This window comes from Equus caballus, chromosome 20 (assembly GCF_041296265.1).
Source record: "Equus caballus isolate H_3958 breed thoroughbred chromosome 20, TB-T2T, whole genome shotgun sequence".
Classification (NCBI taxonomy): Eukaryota; Metazoa; Chordata; class Mammalia; order Perissodactyla; family Equidae; genus Equus; species Equus caballus.
The window spans coordinates 14394797-14411519 of record NC_091703.1 but is presented as its reverse complement, the minus strand read 5'-3'; the positions used below and the strand labels follow the sequence as shown (position 1 = coordinate 14411519).

The 16723-nt window shown below is 43.6% G+C and overlaps 1 protein-coding gene across 21 annotated transcripts in view; it reads right to left on the bottom strand.

The window, feature by feature from the left end:
• Positions 1-16723, bottom strand: part of PHACTR1 (phosphatase and actin regulator 1) — a 499921-nt gene that overhangs the window by 52617 nt on the left and 430581 nt on the right. For all 21 annotated transcript variants that reach the window (XM_070244098.1, XM_070244095.1, XM_070244093.1 and 18 more), the window contains one exon: positions 15197-15518. In XM_070244098.1, coding sequence (XP_070100199.1) covers positions 15197-15518 — 322 coding nt within the window. The remainder of the gene's footprint in view (positions 1-15196; positions 15519-16723) is intronic.

Below are 16723 nucleotides of genomic sequence, written 5' to 3'. Positions count from 1 at the left end.
TAAAATATGGGCATTATTTTATAAATATTTTAAATCCTACTAACCTGGGTAAATAAGAGTGTTCTACCCTGCCATGGTCAGGCCACACCTGGGGCACTGAGTTTAAAGGATTCACCTTAGACATTAGATTATAATGGTCAGGATGGTGAAAGGACTCATCTGTTGACGTACTGTCATGGTGACTTTTACAACAAAATGGCACAGCTGAGTAGTTGCAACAGAGCCTCCAATACTTTCTATCTGATTCTTTACAGACAAAGTTTTCTGACCGCTGGTCTAAATCTGTGGTTCCTAAACCTTGATCACACCCACACTCAATTTTTTTTGTGTGTGTGCCATATTTAAAGTCCATTTACACTATTATTTACTTCAAATTTTTAAGTCTACACTTAAAAAACTTTAAATACTAATTTAGCCTCATCTTAAGCAATATCTCTGTAGTCATAGGTTTTATATGCTAATCGTGTTTATAACTTATGCTAAAATAAATATGTGACTATTAAAACTTTTATCAAAGGTTGTCCTAAACTCACTTTATGTACCACCAATGATGTACATATCATTTTGGTTAAATGACGGCCTGGAGCAGATTCTCTCAGCCTCTGCATGACTGAGATTTGGAACTAGAGAATTCTTTGTGGTGGGGGGCTATCCTGTACATTGTTGGATGTTTAGCAGTACCTTGGTCTCTACTCCCTAGATGCTAGTGGCATCTCCTTTGGTCGTGACAACCAAAAATATCACCAGACATTGCCAAATGTCTTCCAGGGGGCAAAATTGCCCATTTGGAAATGGAATACAGATCCTAGCTCCTAAGTTCCGGACTTGTTGTGTCTCAGGTTGGCACCCTGGGGGTTGTTCCAACACTTTGATGCTATTAGGGTTCCACTGAGTAAGTTATCTCTAGTCTCTGAGCAGTTACCCCACTAACGTAAGAATTCCAAACAGACTCTTGAGTGAAGCAGCTTTTCTCATTCTGTGGCCCAGATCAGTGATTTACAGAACGACACTCTAGTGGCCTGAAAGAGTCACCACATCTTCCAGAGTACCTGTCAAATTCCCTGAAGAAAGCTGACTCACGTAATAAAATCTATTCTGGACCATTCACGTCAAAACTCTTCGGGACTAGGCATTTAAGTTTGCTTGGAATTCAAATGGATCTCATTGCATGTGGGCTGTGTTCATTGTTCCTCTTCCAAGTGGCTGACTAGGAACTAAAGCCACAGGCAAACATAAAGCCCCTCATCCTTAATTCTTACTGGACTAGTGTATATAATGATGTAAAAGTTAACATTTTAAATGCTCACATAGTACCGTGCACTGATTCGTTTAAGCCTCACAACAACCCTATTAGAGAGGTACTACGGGTATCCTCTGTGGATGTCCCACATGGCCAAGGTCACAGTTAGAGGGACACAGGCATTATTGAACGCAAGCAGTAGGACTATACGACCTGATCTCTTACTGATGTCACTACACTGCCACCTGTGAAGAAGCAGCAGTCCTGAAGTGGCTTCGAACCTTATTCTTCTTCCAGAAGTGTCTCTCCTAGCCACACGCCCCCCCAACCACCCAGGCCACTTTTTACTGTTGTCAAACAGGTCTGATCATGTAATTCTCCCAATTAAAAGACCTCTGAAGGGTCTCATTGTCAACTGGATAAATCCCAGCCTCTTTGGCATGGACTAGGGGGAGCCTTCCCATCTGGCTCCACAATTCCTTTTGATCTCATTTGTTACCATTCTTTGCCGTACACCCAGCGTTCCAGCCATACCAGGACACTTGCCACTTATCAAGCACATTGTGGCTTTCCTGTTTCCTCCTTCTGCTCCTGCCATCACTCTGCCTCAGGACCATCCCCTCAGGGTTTGGCCTGGAGCATTCTACCCATCCTTCAGGGATAGCCTGAGTGCCTTTTTCTTTTGAGCCGCCTTTTTCGATTTTTCCAATGGAAATCAGTCCTTTCTCGTGCTTCCACAGTCTCCATTCCCAACTCTGTTGCAGCATCTGTTACATTATGTTATAATTATGTGTCTAAGCATTTACCCTTCCTGCCCTATTGACTATGAGCCTCTCAAAGATTGAGGCTGATTATTAATTATCTTCATATCCCAGTCCTATTTTTGTGCATATTTTTGGAACTGAGGGAAAAGTCAATTGAATATTTGTATTGAAGTCTCTTGGAATCAGAGTGGGCCATATTACATTTCCCATCACTTAATTCACTAAGATAATGATCCCTGACCCTGGGAGTCTTGCTGTTGTGGGGAAAGTATTCTTGTGAAGGGAGAATTACAGTTGTGGAAATAGTGATCTCGAGTTCTTTCCTAAGAAGATAATCCAAAAAGATAAGGCACAGAGATCTATGCAAGGAAGAATGCCACAATACCTATGTGCCTTCCATCCTGGGACTGCGTGTCACAGAAGATGTAACAGAGATAGCTTAAGGTTATCACATTTCCCAGTTCTGCACTTACAGGCTATTAGGCCAGTTAAGAATTAAGAACGTCCAGAGTTAGGCTGCTTTGTAAGATGAGATAGTTGGGGTAGATGAGATCTAGAAGGTTTCTTCTCATATGACATTCTGTAAGGAATTTAAGTAAACACCAAAGACCCTAAATTATTCTCCATGGGGAAAAAAGGATGAGATCCTGTTTCCTATCTAGGTAGCTCTAAATGATGCAATTTTCCTGACAAGTGTAATAGGGATGAACATGTGAAAACCTAAGAGCGTTCCATGACATTTGCAAGACATTGGAGAGTTGCACCATTCTGGAATATTTCCATTCTGTTAATTAAAAACACCAGGGGGGCTCCGCAGCTTAGGATGAAGGAGCAGGGCCATCTTTCAACCACAATAGCTACCACACATGATCCTTTGTGGGCTTATAAAAGTGTTCTGTAAATGTTCATCACTCCATTTAATCTTCACAAAAACTTGCAAAGTTAGGAAAGGTAGTGTTACTATCTTGATTTTATGGATGAGAACATTAAGCCTCCATGAAAATAAGTGAAGGGATCCTTGGTTGTAATCCCAGCAGGGTGAGAACTTGGGTCTTCTCACTCCAGAGAACCACTCTGCCTTCTCTCAGAGAACCCTCGATGCCCATTATTTTCTTGTACGTGTACATGCTGACTATGAAATTCAATCTGCACCACAAATTCAAAAAAAGCATAGAATATAATAATTATCCATACAACGAAAAGCAAGGATAACAGATGCTCACAGAAGCCAACTACTCTTTTGCTATGAGTTTTGCTGTGCAGAGCCCCAAGGTTAGAGGCTATTATGAACACAGAGGCAGGTTTGAATTCTAGACCTGGGTGGTAAAACAGGTTTAGAGTGAGTAACACTTGGCTGGGGGTAAGTAGGTGTGCAGAGAGAACAGGATGCAAGAGAGAGGAGAGAATAATTACCAAGCTGGATAATCCAGCCTTGGATAATGGAGTGTTGTCAATGAAAACAGGGAATGCAATGGGTTTACTGTGGCCACGTTAATGACATGCTCCTTGAGAACAGGAAGTCATTGCCATCATCTCCTCCCACTCCTCCGCTTTACTTCTCTTCAGTGTCCCACCCCCACTTTACAGCACACGACACATTCATTGGTTTATCATCTGTCTCTGCTCCACTAAAAGGTAAGCTCGCGAGGACGGGAACTTTGTTTTGTCCTCGCTGTCTCCCCAGAGGATGGAACAGCCAGAATATCATCCTTCATGAGAAAAATGAACGAACAGGGAAGAATAAACAGAAGTTTACCTAAAACAGGAGGCCTGTTACTCACAAGAGACACACTAAAAATAGAAGGATTCAGAAAGCTTGAGAGTGAAATGGCAGTCCTAAATCGGTAAAAAGCAAGCATTTCTGACTCTCTTCTCCTTCATTACGTCCCCATGCTGTGTCAGCGAAGTGAAAAGCTTTATTCTCGCCCCTTGGTCCTGCCTCCGCCAAGAACATTTAACGAGTCTTCTGTTTGGAAAACTCAACTCTCTTCTTTGACTCTACTAAACCAAGTAGGAGACACAGAGATTGAGAATACCATGGCACCCTCAGATCCCCATTCCCAACCCCCATCTTCCTACCATTTAAATGGTCGCATGTTTCTAGGGAATCCCTAGCCTGAAAATGAAGAGACTGCCTTACCTTGTATGTTCATTACGGGTGAGGGAGAGGCAGCTTATTTTTAATAATTCATAAAGAAATGAATGTCAAGACATCTACAACAATTCAGGGTCATTACACTTGGTCCCTTTTCGAGGGAGCTCTATAATCATCGCTTTATCTCCCTCACAGGGTAATGGGCAGATGAGCAGCAGTGTTGTGACTCACCCACGGGCGGGGGGTTACAGGTTATCAAACACCTTTGATTGTCTTGTAGGAAATCAGGGGCAGCTTTTGAAATTAAAACTCACTGCCTATTTTAAATCCTTAATCTTCCTTGAAAATACTTGGGAACCATTTCACCATCATTTCTAGAGGAAAACATGTAATAAAGGGATATTGCTTTCTGGCACCTGATTGCAAATGCAACAACTGTTAAAATGCAAAAAAAAAAAAAGACATTAATCTCCTCAAAGGACAAAGAAAATTTATTATCTACAAATATGACACCGAAAATGAAATTAAACTTCAACAGGAACAGCTCTTGTAATTTAGTCTGCACGAACTATGAAGAGAGCTTTCAGAGGAGAGAGAGAACAATTCGCTGTTTTCTTCTTGGAGACCAAAAATGTGTGAGAAATTATGCTACAAATTGCAGTGCCTAAGGCTGAAAAATGACAGAAATAACCACTGAAACCCAAGAAAATAGTTAATCAGCTTCATTTTGAGAAAGCAGGCACACATTGTGCTTTTTATCATGGCCCTGGATTAGCATTCTAAGATAAGAAACTCAACATTACAGCGTTTGTGTTTTTTCTTGGTCTTTAGTCAGCAGGAAACTATGCCATTCTATATACAGACTTGGGTACTGAGCTTTCCTGAGTAAAGAATGTGTTGAGCTTCTTTTTTCCCAGCAGTGGTAATGAATTTAAATCATTCACAACCCTATCTCTGTCTTTCCAGGGACCAATGACCCACATTTCTGAAATCTAGTGATGGATGTGATGAAGAAAACCAGATGACATACAGAGTCTGACCAACAGCCCGTTCCTCACAGCATTTTCCATTTCTGACGGAGGAAGCAAATGGGGTGGCTTTTCCACATGACTTTGTCCGTAGACATCAGTGAATGCCCCAGGTCATGCATGGCTGGGTGGTGGTGTCAGGAGTGAGCGGGCCTATGTTTGAGTCCAGCTGGGCCACTCACTAGCTGTGCATCTTGGTCTTCGGTTCCTCATCTGTTAAATGGAGAGATCTATTTGCCCACCTCACAGCTGCAAGATCAGAGGATAACGCTGGCGCAGGGTGCTTCGTGAACGTCGATGTTAACAGATGCTGTCTTAACGAGGGATGCACTTAAACATCAGCAATTTATCATCAACCAGTCATTTCGGATATAATCCAGTAATTTATTAGAATACTTCCTTCAGGGTTTTTATATTTTGGGCATGCAAAAATCTTTCTGGACAATAGTTTCCAAGAAGACCAAAGAATCCATATTTATTTATTGGGCAAGGGCAGAGTTTCCACTGATGTACACACAGAAATTTAGGAGCTGATCTCTCTCTTTTGAAAATACACTTCCTTTTTTAATTCTCTTAAGACTTCAAAAGATGTTAATCATTTGTATAGTCTCATTTTAACCTTCCTCTAACCAGTCTGTTTACCGACCTTGCAGGGGAGGGACTGTCTTGCTCACAGTGACAATACCTTGCACTGAAATCTCATCATGGCCGTGGGAACAGCAGTTAAGGTGCAAAACAGTATCTACACGCAGCCACTTACAGATGATAAATATAGGCTTTAAAATCAAAGAACTGACCTCAAGTAAGAGGTTGATAACTCTGGCCTCAAAGGGTCAGGGACAAATGCGTAACCAGAGTTACACAAGATTTTAAGGAGATGGTCATCAATATAAGAAAGAGAATCTTTCCCTGAAAACGCATTTCATTTAAAAAGGCATGCCATTTGCTATACAATGAACAAAACACTGAACTACTTCAAACAAACGCTACTTCACAAGCAAGTAACACTCAGGTATTCAGAGTTTTATTCTTGCTGGTGCGCCAATGTACATCTCCTTATCATCATGGAACATTCTTATTTGCAGGTAGAAACACTAACATAATCCAATGCAGTAATTACGTCTGCTTGTTATGGCTATAAGAAACCCTGGGGATCATGCAGTTCAGGACCAAGAATTATTCTTTAGAATTTCCTGTGACCCTTGAGGTCATATGAAGAAAAGTAACTGTCACCCTGAAATGTACTTACATTAGGATAATAAAGGAACTATGCTCTTTCAAAGGCCTAAAAATAGTTACAGAATAGAATTGTAGAGATTGAAAGGATCTTGAGGGCTACTGATTTCCATTTCTTCTGTCCAATGTTGAAATTATTCTTTTTTCAATATTCTTGACAAGTAGTAATTTACTCTCAACTAATATACAAATATAAAAATGGGGATATTATAAGCAAACAAAATAAACTGTTTATATGCCTAAATTTATCAATATTATTATTTTAAAGGAAAGACAGTAAATGTTTTGCTATCGTGTGTCTACCATAATGCTTGGCATGCAGTGCACAACAAGTGCTGCAAAGAGTTCAAGATGGTTCTGGAAGCCTTTCTGGGTCTGGATGGATGGATGACCATCGTTGGTCTGGACTATCTGTATCAACACAGATGCACCTTTAATATCTCAGAAGAGGTAAAACCATTCTATTTCTAAAAACATTCACATTAGAGTGAACGCCCTACTTCAATATATCCAACATGGAGTTATGGAGATGGACCAGTCCTTAGGAGACAATCTCACATATAAGGTTTTTCTTTATGTAAGCACATGAGTAAACCATTTGGGACAGCTGTTAGCCTGATCTTTCTTAAAGATCTCCAGTATCCTCTCCAAGCGTTCCTAGGTTCTTCCTATGCCTAACTACAATCTTCTGCCATTTCTCTCATTCTCTACGATTGGTCCTTGGAAAACTTGGGAGAATAACTGTCAACTTCCTGCATTTTCTTAATAAAAATCTCATCACCCATTTCGAGACAGTAAATCACTCCTTCCTCTTATCCACCTGAAATGCTCTCTCCTTCCTTTCTCCCTCTTCATCTGGTTATTTCTATCTTTTATTTATTTATTTATTTGTTTGTTTATTTATTTTCATTTTTCTGGTGTGGAAGATTGTTCCTGAGCTAACATCTGTGCCAGTCTTCTTCTACTTTATATGTAGGACACCACCATGGCTTGGCTTGATGAGCGGTATGTACGTCCATGCTTGGGATCCAAACCCACCAACCCCGGGCTGTCGAAGCGGAGCACGCAAACTTAACCACTACGCCACCGGGCTGGCCCCTCTATCTTTTAGACTTCAGTTTAGATGCAGCTCTCCAGAGAAGCCCACCTGAATCCCACCTATCAGTTGCCCCACTCCTGTATGTGCCCCTCCCTCCCTGCACCCTCACCGGTACTGACTCGCCCAGTTAATGCTCCCCGCAAATTTCAAGTTCCACTCAGAGCAGCCGTCCTCTACATTTCATTCACTGCTGTATCCCCAGTACCATGCACAGAACCTGGTCCAGAAAAGGTGCTCAACAAAAGATGGCAGGGTGATCTTCCAGGTGCTAAGGAAACACAGGTACCTTCCTCTTCCTTTGCAAAGCCTGTTTTTCACTAAGCTTTACAAATTCTGAGCATCAGTGATTGCCTCAAATTTTCTCCTGGCAAATGTCAGAGCTTTCCTGATCTATCTGTTCAGCAATTCTGGGATAGGAAAAGGCAGAGGGAGAATGAATTTATGAGAAATGTATTTATTCGTCTACTTCTAATGCTCTGATGTAGTAAGCAAATCTATCTCCATACAACTGAATGTATGGTACTCGAAACTTCCTAAACCAAACACACTGGGTGAACATAAGACACGTTAGAAATATCGACTGGCTGTTGATATACTCGAGTGATAACAGTAACAAAAGCTCATTGATATTTTGCTTTTTTAGCTTAAACACAGAGATTCCCATGATTCTTTCCACGTGGACTTACCTGGTCTACTGTCTAACACAATCCTTGCCCTAATGCGCCCAGAATGTCCCCTCACTCCTCTTCAGCTGGTTGCTCCAATCTTTCACGTCTCAGTGTAAAATTCTGAAAGCTAGTGTTTAGTGTTAGTCCAAGGATACTGAAGACAGCTGGACGATCAAATAAGAAACTCGACACCTCAACCATTTGCTGGAAGAGCTAATGGATGGTTGTTCCCCCCATTTTATCATATATGGTGAATATGCTCCGAGAATTAAATGAAGGAACAATGAACTTACATGGATAAGGTTCATGATCAACATTACAGTATCTTCAGCTCGAGTTTGATACACTAAATGTGACAAGCAAAGACCTAGGTTTCATTTAAAGGAAGAACTTTTCACTTTGTTTCTGGTATCTGCAAAAACAAAACCAAACTGGCAGAGCTCAACAAAGGGACTGGGAGTGTACACACAGCTAAAGCCACTTTCTATAATTAAGAGAGTTTCTAATAAAACATTAATTATAATCATAGATTAAAATACCCTTCCATTCCAAAGATCAGAATAACTTTTAATGATATTCATTTAATAAATGTATACTGAATACTTCCTACACCACAGGTGCTATGACGGACTGGGGGGGCGGTGTGGGGAGACAAGAATGGTTCCTGCCCACATCTACGAGAGCAGATACAGAGAAACACACACAGTGCGGCAACCTGTGCAGCAGGGGTCTGTGCAGAGAGAGGTAGCCCAGGAGGCAGAGCTCAGTGTGTGGGAATCTGAGATCACATAGGATGTGGTACTTTAATAAGTCCTGAAGAATAAGTAGAATTTTTACTTGCAAAACAAGGTGGAGTGAATGAGAGAGGAGAGTGCATTCCACACAGAAGGAACAGTTCCCAATTTTAGGATAATGAGAGAGGTTAATATAAAAGGTTAAAGATTTGCCCCCCCCCACTTAATATTTATATAATGTGTCTTATGAGAACTCAAAGCTCAACAGTAAAAAAGAAGATCAGAAGCAACCTAAATATCCATCAATAGGGAGTGGATTAATAATCCAATGAAAACCTTAGCAGTTACTAGGGGTCCTACATTCATTCATTCATTCAAACATTTATTGAGTACCTACTGTACCTGTAAGCCAGGCCCTGTCTAGGCACTTGGGATGCAACTGTGAAGAAAACAGTTTTTGCCTTTTGGACTGTGTGTCCACCTAATAGAACTATTAGGTGAGAAGAGCAACAAGCAAGAAGAAAGGTAAATGATATAGAACGTTAGATGATGAAAATGTTATGATAAGAATAAAGGGGAGGACCAGCCCCAGTGGCCTAGTGGTTAAGTTTGATGTGCTCCACTTCAGTCGCCTGGATTTGGTTCCTAGGCGTAGACCTATGCCACTCGTCTGTCAGTGGTCATGCTGTGGCAGCAGCTCACATACAAAAAGAGGAAGATTGGTAGTGGATGTTAGCTCAGCACAACTCTTCCTCAGAAAAAAAAAAAAATTAACGGGGGCTGGAGAGTATGCTGTGTTGGGAGGAAGGTTGCAATTTTAAACAGGGAGGTCAGGGAGGGCTTCACTGAGGGAGGGACCATTTGAGTAGAGACCCAAGGTAGGTGAGGGAGGGAGCCTTAAGGATAGTTGAGGGAAAAGCAGTCTAGAGTGAGGGAACAGCCAGTGCAAAGGCCCTCTGTCAGGAGGACCTTCTAGCATGTTCAAGGCCATGTGGTAGGAGAGACTGAGCAATGCAGACAACAGCAGATGAAGGCAGGGAGATGACAGAGGTCCTGGCCTCGGTGGGCTTCTGGGCCACGGTAAGGACTTTGTTTTTCACTCTTAGAGAGCATAGTCACTGTTATGGGCTGAACTGTGTTCTCCCAAAATTCATCTGCATAAAGCCTAACCCCCAGAACCTCAGAATGTGACTGCATCTGGAGACAGGACCTTTAAAGGAGTAATTAAGTTAAAGTGAGGTCATTAGGGGGGGTTCTCACCAAATGACTGGTGTCCTCAAAGAAGGAGATGAGGACCCAGACACACAACGAAGGAAGACCATGTGAGGACACGGGGAGAAGATGGCCACCGACAAGCTAAGGAGAGCGACCTCAGAAGAAACTAACCCTGCTGATACCTTGATCTTGGACTTCCAGACTCCAGAACTGTGAGAGAATAAATTTCTTCTGTTTAAACCACCCCCTCTATGGTACTTTGTTAAGGCAGCCCCAGCACATTAATACAGTCATGATCTGAGTTTTGTTAACCGTCATCTCTGACAGTTGTGTTATGGATGGACTGAGGGGGCAGAGGGAGAGGCAGGAGACCAGGCAGGCGGGACTGCAGCATGCCAGGTGAGGGGCAATGGAGGCCCAGACCACGGGGCAGCAGCAGGAGCAGGTGGGAAGTGGCCGATCCTAGATGTTGTCTCACCGTAGACCGGATAGGATCTGCTGACCCACCAGACGTGGAGTTCAATAGAAAGGCAGGTATCAAGGGTGACCCCAAGATTTTTAGCTTGATCAACTAGAAGTTGAATTCCCTTTCCCTTTAATTGAGAAGAGAAAGACTTCTTTAAAGTGCATTCCCTTAAGAATCTTCCTAAAATTTCTCTAGGGTCACCCAGGGTACATCTACCACCTTCATTTTACCAAGAGGGAAACCAGAGCACAGAGAGCTGAGCAACTGAATTAAGAAGGGAAAGAAAATTAGTGGCTGATTAGGATTTTAAGTCTGAATTCCAAGATTGATGCTAACTAGATCAGAGTTTACTGCAGACATTAAACTTAGTAATTGTAGGGGCCGGCCTGGTGGCGCAACAGTTAAGTTTGCACACTCCACTTCGGCAGCCCGGAGTTTGCCAGTTCAGATCCGGGGCACAGACCTATGCAACGCTTATGAAGCCATGCCGTGGCAGGCGTCCCACATATAAACTACAGGAAGATGGGCATGGATGTTAGCTCAGGGCCAGTCTTCCTCACCAAAAAGAGGAGGATTGGCGATGGATGTTAGCTCAGGGCTAATCTTCCTTAAAAAAAAACAAAAAAGTAATTGCATAATATTTGAAATTATAAAATGTCACCTTCAAAAAAGATATGAATCAGAAGCGGGGAGAAAACAAATGGAGAAAATCTAATTGAGGAAACTGACACAAATAAAATCTCCAAGAAGATGGGGTCAAACCTATTTGCAATATGCCTTTTAGGGGCGTTGAAGGCAAATTTTGTGTGCTATCTAATTTTGCTCAATCTTCACTACCATTTATTGGACACTTCCTGTTATGCCATGCAGTAAGACAACTGATTCGGATGAAGTCATTTGTTCCTCACAGACAACCCTAATGAGGTTGGTGGTGTTATTATTATCACTGTTTTACAGATGAGGAATCATAGTCACAAAGAAGTGTATCTGAGATTGAAACACTGGTAGTTAGAGTCTGGAGCCCACGGACTCGCCATGACTCCAGTGTGGCCATGAAGACTAGGGCAGCCCCGTGAATTTAAATAAACATGGAACTCTTTACGTTTGCATCAACTGGTCTCTAGTTCTCTCCTTCTGCACCCCTCCCCCTGAATCTGGTGTGCCAATGCCGTAAGGAATTAACTACGTGTCGTTTTTCAGTGTCATCAGGCAGGTTCAGGTTTGGGCAATGATTAAGAACTTCTTCATACAAATCAGAACAGATTTGGAAGAACATAAACAAAATAGTAAAGGTCGAGAAACCATTTTAGTAAATGATTACATGAATTTGGGAGTACTGGCATGGAAGAGAGAAGTCCTTAGGTAAAGTAAATGTTGGCTACCTTCAAAGATTTGAAAGGCTTTCACAGGAAAGGAAGATTAGAAATAAGACTGTGGGGGAGAGTTACAATAAGTAAAACCTTTAAGTTAATATAAGGAAGAACTTTGTAATAATCAGGTCTTCTCGACAATGAGGTGGGCTATCTTTGGACCAGCAGTTCCCGCAGAGACTAGATGACAAACAGTGAGGAACACTGCAGTGGGCAGGGGGCTGGCTGCTGGGATGGTCTTTAAGATCCCTTTCAACTGTAAGATGGCTATTTATTTAAATTTATGGTCCCAAGACAGGCGGTAATGCTGTTTAATTCTCTGCTCGGTTTTCACATTACCTACAATTTCATCAGGGTCAGACTCTAGGTCCGGACTAACGCCCTACAGGTGATGTGTTATGAGATCCCAAGGTCTTTGCAGGCAGAATGTCTAAACGTTCAGTAATGTTTCTTCCTTCTTGCAGTGTTTTTTGGGGTCACTGGAAATTGCCAGAAGAGAAAAGTAATTCTTTCCTTCTATATTAAAGTTGGTCAGAACAAGAATGAAATCATGTTGACAGGCAACCGGGAGAATTTTTAGATGATAAAAAAAAGGGCAACATCACCAGAGACAACAGCAGTTTCCACACTAAACTGACAGGGGGCTTGTGACCTTGTTCTGCTCTCAGATCCTTCCAGGACTCCTGCAAGATGATGTGGATGCTCAGAAAAATCTCTCAATCTTTCTATGTTTGGGAAGAAGGCCTCTCTTTCTCTGGAGGGCCATCTTGTCAAAGTGATGTATGCCTTAGCTCCCTATGTCCCAGCTGGTCTATCAGAATAACCCTTTGCCTTGATCTGGGGTGGGAGACAGAAGGAGGTAACAAGAGTCTGATGGTGGCAGAAAGCGCGAGGGACGATCTTGGCTCAGCTGCCAAGATCATGCTGTCTCCCACCTCACCCCCTCCTCCTACAATATCACAGTATCTCTCCCGCCCCTCGCCCCCGTTTGTTCTCTTTGATTCATTTCAATAAAGAACCTGACCCAGTTTAGGTCCAACAGACTTACCCCTTGTCTATGCTCAACTTAAATATTCTACAAATATACACAGAAATTGTTGAACACAGTGTAACGTGTTGGTTAGTACTCTCAATTGAACCTTTTAAAATGGTGTGCTTCAAGTGGAAACGTATTTAGCAATATCCTCCTAATATAGTGTCATGAGCATCTTTTTCAATGGATTAAAGCTCCTGAGAGATAGAGAAACTCACTGGATATACAGTAGACAGGGGGATAGGAAATTATGTTGACCGCTAGCTGTCTTTGGGAAAGCAGCTGTGCTACAGTAGAAAGAGTTCTGGATTTGCAGTAGGAAGACCCAAGCTTTAAGGGGTGGCCCTGAGACTTACCGACTAGGGCAGCGCTTTTCAAGGGGAAGTGCAGGGAAGGACCAGTTTGGCTGGTTGGTTGATTTACATATTTTCATTTTCAACCCATCGCAAACTGATGCTTTTGTAAAAATAATAAATATATAAAAAGTGAAACTCTTTTTTTATCATAAGATTCAACAGACATAAAATGATTCTGTCAAATTGCTACCAAAGTGTCTAAAAGCTTGCTCTCAATTTCTGCACCTATATGGTTGCCGATGGGCAACAAACAGTTTGTGGACCACATCTGAGTAGCTGGCGTTGGGGAACTCACTCAGCCTCCCTTAGTTTCTCCACTTACTCAGTCTCCCTGGGTAGTGTGTGGACTAAGATGATAACAAAACTGTGTAATAGACTAAAAAGTGCCATCCAAATTTTAAATGATTATTGGCCTCATTAATAATAACAGTAGTTGAAAATGATGGCAAAGGGCCAAATATTTTTTTCAGTAAAGGTAGATATTACCGTGGTACAATCAAGTCAGAATTCCTAGCGACAACAAATTCCCTTGGAGTCACTAATTTTCCAAGCATAGAATACCTGGCTGAGAGGTAGGAAGGGAGAAAACCTCTACGAGTCAGAAAACTACAACGGAAAGTTCCCAACCGTGTCCATCTAGCCTCTGGCTCTCTGCCTAGTGACCGGCTGGGCCCTCCAGGCTGCAGTTTTCCCATCTGCAGGACCCAGTTAACCGTGGTCACTAACCTGGGACAGGCATTCAGGGTCCCAGCTCAGACACATCCTTCACGCCAGATCTCGATACTTTCTTCTTGTCATGCCAGGGAACTAGGTCAAGCAGTACGCCTTGGAATCATAATGGGAAATCTCTTGGGCACCAGGGCGGTGATGTTTGAATGAATGAATGAACACACACACACACACACACCCCTCAGAGCGATTCAGAACTAGCATGAGAGATTCCCCTGGGTGGTACGGAGTCAGGGTCTCTGCTGTAGGCCTGCCTTTGGGGGTTGTCTTGGCAGATTTCCCAGCAATGCTGTTGGAGGCAGATTCCAGCGAGAGAACGCTGCACTGGCTATTGCTAAATATTAGGGACTCACACTCATACAGTCAGACAACAGTCAAATGCCACGCAACAACATTTTGGTCAACAATGGACTACATACACAATGGTGGCCACATAAGATAGGTACCATCCAGCCTAGATCGGCAGTGGGCTATATGATGTAGATTTGTGTAAGTGCACCCCATGATGTTTGCATAATGATGAAATTGACTAATGACCCATTTCTCGGCATGCATCCCTGTCGTGAAGTGATGCATGACTACACAGTACTCTGCTTCCTTCATCAGCAAGAACAAGGGCACACCTCTCCACCTTTCCCATCCCCCATTTTTCACTACTGCTCTACCAGCTCTTGTCTTTTCTTATTTTACACCCAAGTTGTCATTTTATATCATAAAAGTAATATACACAAAATAAAAAATTAAGCAGTATGGAAAGATATGAAATATAAAAGATTTTCTTCCTCATCTCCCTGCCATAGGGGTAACCACTATTAATGATTATGTGTACATGCTTTCAAAACATGTTAAGACTTACGGAAGCCTAATATGTGCCAGCATAATACATACATACACATATATGTTACTTTTTCTTTTTGATAAATGTGATTGTTCTGTAGTCTGGCAATTGACAGCATTATTTTTTTCTTCCTTACTTTCCTTGACATTCAATCTTTGGTTTGATTTTACCTTCAAACTTTTTTCCCCCCAGTGGGGATGAGTCCTTGCCCTGGTCTCCACACTCCTCAGTCATGGTCATATCCCCAACCCCTCTCCCGACTGCCCCCGCCGCAAGCCGAGCCCTCCCTTCCTGCCCTCATCCCCCCACCCCCGACCCCCATTACCTTTCCAGCCTCTGCATGGTCATGGCCAGGGTTTTGTTCAGCTCGTCTATCATCCTGCAGCCCGAGGGGTGCATGGGGAGGGAGCCGGTGGTGGAGGGGAGATGCGGGCCGAGGCTGCCATACTGCAGCTGGTGCTGGATCTGGGACGGCAGGACCGTGTGGTGGTGCTGGGCCCCGCCCTGCTGGCCACTCTTCTGAGCCACGTAGGATGGCAGGGAGAGGTCTGGCCCCCCTACAGGCATACAGATCATGACTTTCTTTGGAGGTAGCGGAGGCGACAGTTTCACTGGCAGACAAGGCAATTTCACAGGGGCGCCAGGATCTGCGGCAGAAGGAGGGCGAGAGGAAGATGTCAGCATGGGGACATTGAACGAAACCTAGAACACCACCTGTGCCCACCTTGGGACCAAGGTCATTGAGGTGGGCCCCTGAGATAAAATGCACCAAATGAAGACACAAGCAGGGTGAGTGCCACTCGACAAGCACCCACAAACTCTCATTTCCCACTCAAAGCCGCTGGCTCCAAGGGCTCTCGGGGACCTGGCATTAGCGGTGTCTGTCTCATCACTGTCACCAGCTCACCAGCAGCAAGAAGGGAGAATGATCCCGATGCTCTCTTCTGCTCATGGAAATCCATGGACCTTCGAAGGACCTTTTCTAAGGTATGCCATGATGCCTAAAATGTTGCCATTGTAATGTGAAAATATCCTTTCAGCTGGCACTTTCTAACAGGCATGGGATTGGAAGCCAGCCCTAGGTTCAAGACTACTAACAGTACGTCCCTCCACAAGTGACTTTAATTAGTGCCAACCTTAATTCCTCATCTGTAACCTGGGGCTGCTCATCCCACCAGGGAGGATGCTTTGTGGGGATTAATTATCACAGAGAGGGCTCAAGTGCCCTGTGTGGGAGTAAGGTGTGAGCATGATGGATGTGCTGGCTGGCCCACTCCTGTGGCATCCACGGTGGGCCGTTCAAACTGTAGGTAGGCTCCATCAGGCACTCCGGGGGCCTGGTGGAACCTCTGTACACCCAACCCCTTGGTTCCACGATTGTGGCACTGAAGCTTCTCAGAGATGCTCCAGTTTAGGGGTCTTAGGGTCAGACTGCCCTCGGGCATCTTTGGGATGACCCTGTAGTCCTCTGCCTGCACCCCACATTTCTGGAAAGCACCTAGCAGTGAGGGGAAAGGGGCATGGTTGAGTCCTGTGGGTTGCAGGCCTTCTTGGAGGAGCATGGCCAGGAAGGGCGGCGGGGGAGGGCAGGTAGCAGCAGCAGGTGTGTGAGGCGGGCAGAACACTTTTGCCTTCACCCCTGGTGCCTGTGGGGCGAGCACAGCATGGTTCTGACTCTAGGTCTTTGAGGCCTTAGATTTTTCTCCAACTGTCTGCCTGCTTTGAGTGTGGCCTTCTTCCAGTTTAGCCCCCATAGTCCTGCCAAAATGCCTTTCCTGGAGCACAAATCTGATCATGTGGCTCCACAGTTTAAAACCCTCAGTGGCCTAGAAATAAAGTCCAGCTTCCTGAC